This window comes from Streptopelia decaocto, assembly GCF_964273445.1.
Source record: "Streptopelia decaocto genome assembly, chromosome: 11".
Lineage (NCBI taxonomy): Eukaryota > Metazoa > Chordata > Aves > Columbiformes > Columbidae > Streptopelia > Streptopelia decaocto.
This window is the reverse complement of record NC_138666.1, coordinates 9,756,205-9,766,741: the sequence shown is the minus strand read 5'-3', so window position 1 is coordinate 9,766,741 and position 10,537 is coordinate 9,756,205. Positions and strand designations below refer to the sequence as shown.

The 10,537-nt window shown below is 43.8% G+C and overlaps 1 protein-coding gene across 2 annotated transcripts in view; it reads left to right on the top strand.

Annotated features, from left to right (window-relative positions):
• Positions 1 to 359: 359 nt before the first annotated feature.
• Positions 360 to 10,537, top strand: part of CMIP (c-Maf inducing protein) — a 130,569-nt gene continuing 120,391 nt past the window's right edge. The window contains exon 1 of one of the 2 annotated variants that reach the window (XM_082062931.1): positions 360 to 1,259. In XM_082062931.1, coding sequence (XP_081919057.1) covers positions 963 to 1,259 — 297 coding nt within the window. In that variant the 5' untranslated portion in view covers positions 360 to 962. The remainder of the gene's footprint in view (positions 1,260 to 10,537) is intronic. The other variant, XM_082062932.1, reaches the window with a different exon arrangement.

Here is a 10,537-nt window from a genome sequence, read left to right as displayed (position 1 = left end):
ACCCCCGGGCTCCCCTCCCATCCCTTCTGGTGAATTGACATCGACCAGGCGGGTGGCGCCGCGTCGTCCCCGTCCCCCTTCAGCCGCGTCCCTCGGCGGGGCGGCCGCCCCGCCGAGGGACGCGGCTGAAGGGGGACGGGGACGACGCGGCCCCTGTGAGGAGAAAAACGGAGAATGGAGGAGGAGGCACAACGGCCCCAGCGCTTCCCGCGCACCTCTCGCCGCCGCTGCCCTAAGCGGCTTCGGCGGCCATTGACGTCAGCGAGGGCGGCACATGACCCCCTCGGAACCAATCGGCTGCTCCCGGAGCCGCTCCGGCGAGAGAGGCTGATCGGCAGCGCTCGCTCCTCTCGCCGCCTCCTCCTCCCGCGGCGGCGGCGACGAGCGTGGACACACACGTTTCCCCCCCCCGCCCCCCAACGCCCGCACCCACGGACGCTCACCCGCACCCACATACATGCACACGCGCGCCCGCCGCACGCTCCCGCGCACACGCCCCGGGGGGAAGGAAGGAACCGCGGCCGGACGCCCCGCAGCTTCCCCCGCCGCCGCCGTCAGGAGCCCCCACCGCCGGCTTTTGTCTGCCGCCCCCGCCGGGAGCCGACCCTCCGCTCGGCCGGCGCCCACCCGCGAGCATGGACGCGGCGCTCTGAGAGCCGTGAGGGGGACCCGCCGGGGGCGGATTTGGAAGTTTGAATAAGGATTTTTATCGCTTCCCTTTTCCCCCCTTCTCCCCGCTCCGGTGCGGTTCAATCCCTTCCCCCATCTTCCCGGACATTTTTTTTAAATTTTTCCTTTTTTTTTTTTTTTAATCCGCCGCGTGGGGTTGGATTTCTTTTTTGTTTGTTTGTTTTTTTAAATTATTTGTAATTTTATTTGGTATACCCGTCTCTGCCGCCCGTAGAGACCGGTCTTCCCGGGGCGGCCGCCGCCGAGCGCCACCCCCGACCCGCGGGGCTGCCATGGATCGCACCGGCGGCTCCGGCGGCGGCAGCGACCGCAGGCAGACCGAGGAGAGCAAGCCGCTGCTGGGCGAGATGTCTGCTCCCGAGGGGAATAAAATGGGTGCCGCGCCGTGCCGGAGAGCCCTGCTCCACTGCAACGGCATGAGGTACAAGCTGCTGCAGGAGGGGGACATCCAGGTGTGTGTCATCCGGCACCCCCGGACGTTTCTCAGCAAGATCCTCACCTCCAAGTTCCTGCGGCGGTGGGAGCCGCACCACTTGACCCTGGCGGACAACAGCGTCGCCTCGGCCACGGTAAGAGCCCGGCCGGGCCCGCCGGTACCGCCGCGGGGGGCGGACACAGCGCGGCCCCGGCGGCTTCCCCGCCCCGCGGGGCATCTGCGGGGACTGAGCTGCCGCGGGGCCGGGGGCGCGTTGCGGGGGGAACTGCCCGCGCCTTTGTGCCGTGGCCGCCGGGCCGTGCGGGCCCCCCCGAGGGGGGTCGGTGTGCGAGGGGGGGCTCGGCTTGCGAGAATCCCGGAATGCCTGCGGGGATTTTTTTTTCCCTTCTTTGTAATCCTAGGGATATTTAATTTGGTAGTTTCAGTGGGTTTTTTTTGAGCAAGTCTAATGTTTATTATTATTCTTACTATTATTATTAGTAATATTATTATTACTATTATTATTTTCCCTTCTTGTTTTTAATTCATGCCTCCCTAACATGCCACTGACATGAAATCGCCACGCCGATCCATTTCTATCTGAACCGGCAGATCTATCTGCTGGCAAGCTGGCCAAGTTGGAGGTGAGGGAGGTGGAAGATGCTTTTCATGGGAGAGCAAAGGCTCCGGGTTTGCACAGGCTTTGCTCTGCTTTGTTTTAGGCCTGGTCTTGGGGCTCTGATTTGGTGGTCACATAACCTGCCCAGATGCTGTCGAATGTGATCGTAAAATATGGAGATTCCTTCAGGGTTTTCTTCTTGATGGAAAATGATGCAAGAGAAAAATGCGAGAGGGTGATATCAACAGTGCAAAAGATGTGCAATAAACAGATACAGTCTTTAAAAATATGATTTATATTTACATGTACAAGTTAAAATTTCATGGACAGTGTTATTTGAATATTAGTATGTGATGTGACTACACCCAAATTTTGTCTAATATCAATTATCATAACTCACAAAACATGTTTTACACAGATTTTTTAATCATTCGGTACTTCAGTTGCGTCCTTTTTTGATGTATATGTTAACGTCTCGTTTTTCTCAATGGCTTCATTCTGGCCTTCCTATAGGACACCGGTGATATGAGCAAGTGGATTGGCTTTTGTGTGCATTTCTGTTAATGGTGTATTTCAGTGGGTTTCACCCAGTCTGGGCTGTGCTCGGAGGTTGGATTTTTTCACACTCGGGTACGCAGAGACGTGGTGTGTGTAGATGCATCGTGAGCGAGTATTCAGAGCAGCTTTTCAGTGGGAGCTCCTTTAACCTTCAGGTAGGCCAGCTGCCTGTTCTCACGGAGCTCTGTTTTTTGTGCCACAATGTCAGCTCTGCTGGCCGTTAACACTGGGCTGTCGAGGATGTTTCCGAGGGAATATTTTTCTTTCTTTGATAGAAGTACTGTGTAAAGGGAGAAGGAGCCCTCGGTCAAGCATTGCTGGAGAAAACCCCCAAAAGACACGAACAGAAGGAGCTTTTGCAGTTCTTCGTTGCATTAAGATACCGTCAGCGTAGAGGGGAAGTTGAATATCAGTGGAGATGAGGCGTTTTCCTGGCAGGATCTGTCACTGGTTATTTCTGAGCAGAGCAGGATACCGGCAGAGAGAGGCACGATTGTGCTTCAGACGTGAATCTCTGCGATGTGGCAACGCCAGGCGTGAAGTTGTGTTTGTGCAGGCGACGTCAAGCTCTGCTCGCTGGCAATGCTGTCACCAGAGAATCCATCTCCGAAAGAATTTCTCTAGTCCTGTGAGGCTGTGCTTTAATTAACATTGAGGTGTTCTCATTCCTAATTATTTTATGTATATAAATAGCAAGAAGATACTAAAACATTGTACGTACCGTCGCAGGCTCCATTTTGTTTAAGCAGTGCTCTTCCTGCTGGGTCTTGCGCCTTATCATTTTTTTCCACCGCTAACTCACCAAGTAGATACTGTTGTTCGCAGAAATATCAGTCCTTCATTATTTCAAGTAGTGTCTTTGGTTTCCAGGGAGTAATTAGGGCAAATAGGATAAGATCACTTTCACTTGTTGCCTGAATGTGTAAGTACATTTAACAGGTATCTTTCAGATATTGGTTCTATGATATCTAGATTTTACTCTTTTTTAATTTTAACCTGAAAAGATGTGTTTTAAGCAAAATTAAGTGGTAGTTTAACCCCTACCCCCTACGGAAGTAGGGTACAGGCAAAATGCCAAAACCTTCTGGAACTGTAGGTAGATATTTAAATGCAAACTAATTTGGTTTTCAAGAGCTGTAGAAAAATATCCATACCGCCCATTGAACGTGAGCATCAGGAGCACTCAACAACTTTGATAACAAGGTCATTTTTACACATAGGGCTTTCCACAGGCAGGGTGCTCTATGAGCAGCCAGTAATTAATCTTCACATCATCCCTTTGCAAATCCTCTGGCACGACAAGTTTTACTGCATTCTATGTAACATGAATAAAATTGAACAGGAAAATAACATCACTTTGTTTTGCATTTGAAAGCAAAAGTTGTAATGACAGCTAAGTCCAGATCGGGCAAGTTATGTCCTTGAGTACAGTGGGTAAGTTATTTGTTGATTCTAGGCACTTTCTAGTCTTTTTATTGTCATTTGAGAAACACATTTGAATTGAAGGCTTCTCCCCATAAGCTCTTACTTGCCAATGTCCAGGCTGCAGTATAAGAGTTAGTATTATTTTGTATATGGATTACTCATCTGTAGTTTTTTCCACATGTAGACACTGTATGTGCCCGTATACAAGTCTGTGTAATAAGACGCTCCCTACAGGTTTTTTTTTGTGAGAAGTAACTACTTCCATTGTTTAATTAGGCAGCTAAATATTTAGTGCTGACAAGACAGCTTTCTGTAGCAGAAGCGCTAGGCAAGAATGCAATGGAACAAGTGTTAGACCATCTTATTTTAGCAAAGTTTCAGGAGGAAAAAACATGTTCTCTGCGAAGTGCTTTTTCTGACATCACAAGTGACTGCTTAAAATAAGTCCATGTTAATAAAAAAAGAATATTAATACTTGTATTCTGAATTGGTACATGCGCTCAGTTAACAAATGGGAAGGTATTACCTTGTGGAGAGTCCCATAACTGTAGGTGTAGGGACTTTATCTGATTTACGTGTTGTTTCCATTGTTTGCTTCATGTTTCTCATTTCTCAAAGAATGGGTTAAATATAGTACAGTTTCACCATTACAGTTTCACTCACATCTTGTCCAGGTTTTCATTCTGGTGAAGGTTTTTTTTGGTGAAAGTAAACACAGATTTTTTTTTTTAATTGATGTGAATGCTAAAGTCCCAGTAGGAAATTTTGATACTTAGAAACTTTGTTTGCCAGACAACAGCTTGCCTGGGGATGATCTGACTTTCTTCCCCATGGGAGGAATAATATTTGTTTTATAAACACCTACCAAACTCAAATGTAGCGCCCTTACTCATTTTTTTTTGCCAGTGAGGTCTGTCCTTGCACAGCTTGAAGGGCAGTTGTAGTAAAAACAAAGGCAGAAATAAAATCCAATTTAATATTTCTTGTGTGTTTTTTTTTTTCCCTGTGTGTGTGAAGAATAACGCTATGGCTATCTGCAGCAGCAATGTTAAAACTTCATTTTCAGTAGTTTAAAAGTAGCCTTGTAACTGAACTTCCATGCTTTTAATATCCTCCTGCCTTGTCCCTTTCATGTCTCTGCCCAGTTTTTCTCTTTTATTCTTTTTCTTGCACCGGTTGGGTGTAGATGTGCAGGACAGCGAGTTTTCAAGTCCTGCGTTGCAAGACAGACTTGTGATACATATGTATACTCAACAGACAAGGCAAGAATAAAAAAGGGATTCATTTTCACTGGCTGGGGATGACCTCTCGAATTCCCATCTGGGAAGATAAGACATAATTGAAACCATGAAGTTACTTATTAATATCCGTCAAGGAGGTGGAAACTTTGGCTTTTCATGCCCATTTCGCCTTTCTTGGTTTTGCCTTGGCAGGTAAGCTGGCTGTAATGTAACGTTATATTCGGAGCTGGTGACAATCCTGGAAAGATCTGAGTGTGTTTTAAACATTTTTTTCTATATGAAAGTGATGTATGAGGACAATAGTTTATTGACAAACTAGCTAATCAGAAATATATTTGAAACAAGAACATAAGTGGATTAGGGAACTGCATTTATATTTTCTTCGAGCAACAAAAACATACCCAATTAATATTAAATGAGGCAGGGCAAGATGATCTGTTTCAAATAGGAGAAGTGGAGTAGAAAATTGTCTTCTAATTGTTTTTTGAAATTCAACAATTCTGCTACTGCATGTGTTTCAGCATGCTATTACATGTCTTTCCTTCCTTCTTTTGGTAAAGATAGAACTAAAATTCCTATTAAGCCGAACTCATTGTTTACTTTAGTGCAGGTTCCCATTAGTTAGAAAAACATGCTTTTAAAAATTAAATTTCCCTTGAAAAACACTTAGCTTAAGTGGGAAGTATTATGCAGAGCTCAGAAGTTTCAAAACAATCTTATAAGAATATATTTTTTTAAAGCTTGCCTGGAAAAGAAATATTGTAGTGTTATCCACATTCCAAACAGAATGATAATGAATTAGCTATAATAATAATAATATTAAAAAGAGCCTGTTTGGTAAACCCAATGCTGTCTTTAAGTCCCGTGCTATTGATGGGGCTCTGCGAATGTGACTTTAAACTAGCTTGATGGGCCTACCATCATTACGTGTATAAATAAGGATGAATACAAATAACAAAGCAATTTAAGATAGTTTTTTAAGCCGTTATAACAATGGGATGCTAAATTACTGTTTAAAAATAATATTTCTCATTGTTTTCTATTGTAAATGATTGTTTTCATTTGATAAGAGTGGTACCCAGGTGTTTTGGGTGTACATGTTTTTGCTTATTCTGGGCTACCCTGTTGTTATCTATCAGGCCTTTTCTTCAGGCACATGAGAGAGAGCACTGAATCTCATAATTTGCATACAACCCATGATAATGTAGAATTCTCTGCAATTTGAGAACAAATTGCTCCAGGTTATCTATGCTGTTGAAACTGAGATTCTGTTTCAGAAGTGCGCCTGCGTTAATGAAACCCAAATTTTTCTGAAGACTCAGTAATTTAATGGAATATTCCTCCATTGTAACAAGCTTATGTTATTGCTATATTAGGTTGTACCTTGGCATAAGAAAACCTAAAATGATGTTTCTTTAGAGTTGTTTAATGCCTACCAAACATACCTTTGAATATATGGTTCCTGCAGTGGTTAAAAAGCATATTTATAAGTCAGTAGTGTTAAGGTATGTGTTTATATGTCACAGAGCTTATATAAAATATGAAAACAGAAGGTATATTCATTGATAGAGTGAGAGCTCTTAAGGCTATTAGTGTTAACACCCACCCAGTAAATTTTACATGTTTTGAAGCAGAAATAAAAAGGATACTCAGAATTACTTTTGCCTCATTTTTGCATTTTGGCTGGGGAATAGAGATGTGGTGGTAATGGTCCCCTGAGGATGCTGGTGACTTGCGTCTGGTCCTCAACAGGGACCTGATCCTGCGTTGGAGTGGGACCGGAGGAGCTCAGCGTCCCTCATGGGCCGGGCCTCCGTGGAACTGTGAGATCATCTTCATTTTTTTTGTAGTGGAACATGGTAATTAGTGGTGGGAAGAGTCTGCTAGGTCATTGAAGTCCTTCTGGGAAAGGATGTGCTGCCCAGAGAAGTTGTGGATGCCCCATAATTGGAAGTACACAAGATCAAGTTGGATAGACTTGGAGTGACTTTATCTAGTGGAAGGGCAGGGGTGTTGGTCTAGATGATCCTTAAAGGTCCATTCTGACCCAAGCCATTTTATGATTCTACGACTCTGTGAAACAGAAAAAGGATGTTTAATTTTTCAGCAGTGAAAGGCTGGTCTGAGAGTCCTGTTTGCATCAGCGTTCTGGTTTGCAAGCTCAGGTTTGAGGTGTTAGCAAGGGTGGGAGAACAGAGGCTGAAGTCTTGGTCCCACCCAAATCATTGGCAGAACTGTGGACACTGAGGGATGTTTTTGGAGGAAAAAGGAGGTAGGTTTAGAACATAGAGAGGAGTGATTTATTTATTTATTTATTATTTTGAGCTGTTTAACTTATTGCATATAATTTGTTCATACTTTTGAAGTTCCTAGACAACTTGGGAGCTTTAACGTGATACAATAAAGTGGCTTCTCTCATTTCCTTCTGTGTTAGTACGCCTGGCTGGACTGATAGGGTTGTCTCACCTCTCCACATAGGATTGATGAAAGAAGAGGCTTACCTCAAATAGTTCAAGCCTTTTGGAGTCTTCAGAAGCAATTAGATTGTGGGTTGCATGGGTAGATTGTGGCTTGTTTGTTAGTGTTTTGAGCAGAGCTAGTTGCAACAGTTTTGTTCTGCGCCTGCATGTGTTTGTAGACATGTAGTGCATAATTCCATAAATAATAACGTCTGAAGATGATTGATACTTTAGCATGTATAACCTATACAGAGCGCTTGTGCATGTGTGTACGCTCAATAAAATAATTTCCTTTGCACAGTCTGATAGTGTCACTTGCAGTAAGTCTGTCTTAGGTAGTCCTGGCCTGTGCCGGTCATTTTGGCATCTGTGCCGCGCTGCTTTGGTCTGTCTCTTGTATGGACTTAACAGTTTGCAGGGTCAAGTTGATAAAAACTACATGAACTGGCTGAGGAGCACTTCTTTGTGAGAACCTTTTGCAGATTTGTTGTCTTTTAACTGGATCAGGGAGCTGTTTCAGCCTATAGTCTGCCAGGCTGTTGAGGAAGAAGAAAGAGGGGAACATTGTAGGCTGGAATCGCTGCCAAAAACAATGTATTATTAAATCATTGCGTACAATTTTCCTGTTTTGCACAATATTTCAGAATGCAGGGGCAATACCAGGAAAGGAGAAAGACAATTGAAAAGCATACATTATAACCGAACACGTCAATGGTGAGTGAAGTTTTAGCTCTTGCCGTTGTGGAGGAAAACATGAAGAAGTCAGAACCAGAAGCCAAATTAAAAGGCCTTCACTTCAGAGGCTTAAAAATTAGGAGAATATAACAGTACTCTCCAGGTTTTGGAGGAGGAGGTCTAGTTTCAGGGTTTGTGGACCTTGGATGTTACCAATACTGGCATTTCCAGTACTTAAAGTGATTTCGTGACTTTGCCTCTTGGGCTGTCTCATGACTGATGGGACGGGGCCAATAGAATGGGAAATCCAAAAGCAGGTAACATGCCAAATCACAGAATGTGGTGTCCAGGGCATGAGTGAAGGCTATTTCCTTCTACTTGAATCTGAGATTTCAGTATATTTTAAAATAATTTTAAGTATTTTTCCTTATTTTTAGATATATTTTAAAAAAGGTCACATTTTTTCCTGGATTTGAGCATGTCTGCTAGATGTGTGCCTGTTACTAATTGAGCTCAAGAAACTCGTCAAGTTGCAGCGAGTAAAATCTGAACTGGAAGTACAGTCGGTCACGTACATTCTTGGTCTCGCTCTGTTGAAATCAGTAGGGTAATTTGAGGAGGGGGATTACCATTCATTGCCTGTAACGTGAATAGCAGGATATGCTGTTCAGAAACCCAGGAAGGTTCAGCGAAAGATCACGGTGCAGCTTTCAGGTTGGCTGCTGGTTGGGGGCGATGGCTTGTACGGCTTTCTGCAAAATAGAGCCCCGCTTTTTGTCTTTGTTTGGCAGATCTTGAGGTGTTGAGCAGCCTGCACTAGGATAAGTGGCTCTTTTATGGGCAAGAGGTATGCTGGAAGTTTCCCTGTTGGACAGAACCAGTATAGAAGCTGTTGATATTTCATCCGTTTTATGCCAATGTGTGCTCACTGCATTCTGGCCCTGGCAAGGGCAGCAATGAGCATCTTCAGTGTGTGACGGACCATGGGACCAAGTGCTTCCTCTGCATCTTCATCTCCTGAAAAGCGGGGGAAAACACATGCAATTTGCTGTGGTGTATTAATGTTTAATTATTCAGCAGAGTTGTGGTGGATCAGCAAATATAATTACTGACAGAGCAAGCAAGGTGTGTTGGTGGTGTATGTGTGTTTTATTGTAGGGTTAGTTTTTTTTTTTTAAATTCACGTCCCCGAAAAGTCATTGTGCTATGGGAGGAGAACGAGCTGCTGTCAGTGATGCAGGGGTACGTGGTCTGGCTTGCTGGGATGCACGTCCTTCGGATTCCCAGAAAGGTCCTGCTGGTTGCCGCTCCGCAGGCCAAGTGCCAACTCCTCCTGTCTGTTCTCCCTGGACAATAGAGGTTTATTAAGGAAAAAAAATGCTTCTTACTGCGAATTGTTCTCTTTTTCACTCCATTTGGTCTTGAAATTTGTTGCCATTCTGCTGTGGTATGTGATCCTGGCTGAAGCTTGCACAAGGATGAACCCTCTACAGGGGCAGCTGCCCCCAATTTCTCAGAGGCAGAGGAAGACAGTGCTGCTGTTTCTGCTGTTACTTTGCTTGATATTCACACCTGTAGCCATTTTCACTTTGGAGCCAGTGGCAAAGTCTGAGGTTTAAAATGGGATAAGCCTTTCACGGGCCTTTGAAGTGTCTCTGCCTTGTCTGCTCAGAATTACCACTCGTTTCAAAGGTAAGAGCTCTTGCACTTTTCCAAGTATGTTGCAGGTTCCCCAGGGTTCTTGTTCTTGCAGCTGAGAGATTGTGTGATTTTTCTCACTGGATGGAAAATGTAAAAGGAAAAATTGCTTTCACTCTCATTGAGGAGAAGAGTAATAACCAGGGCTTCAAAAAAAGATGAATAAAAAATGAATATTCAATTCTTCTCAAACTCCAGATCTCTAATTGGATGATACTAAGAATGGTGATGTTGAATGCTTGGGACTATCACTAAGGTGCTTTTGCATCTTGGGTTTCCAGTGCTTAAAGAAAAACTGAATAAAATAAAATACTTTTTTTCTTTTGAAAACTCAAAGCACCCAGAAATGGATTTAGGTTTTGTGAGATTTTGTTTTTTTGAGAATACACAATTGTATTCCCAAATGTAATTATTTTATATAATATATTTCTTAGACCTAAAGAAGAACTGTGCTTGCAAATAATTGCAAAATATTTTTTTTTCCTCTTATTTATAAGTAAGTTGTGCATAGTTTTGAAGTGCACAGATGTCCATGCATATTTTATGGCTGAGATTTCTGGTGGTGTTAACCAAAAGGTGAGGCAAGAATTTTGTAAACAAAAAAGCTGTCTCCTCCTTTATTTATGTATAGACAATTAACATCTAACTGAGCAAAATTAAGTAATTGCATGTGCAGGTAGGCAGTTTGGGTAATTTTTAAAAGAAAACTTTCTTTTTCCCCCCTAAACCTAAAGATATCCGTGCTGTGTTCCCAACA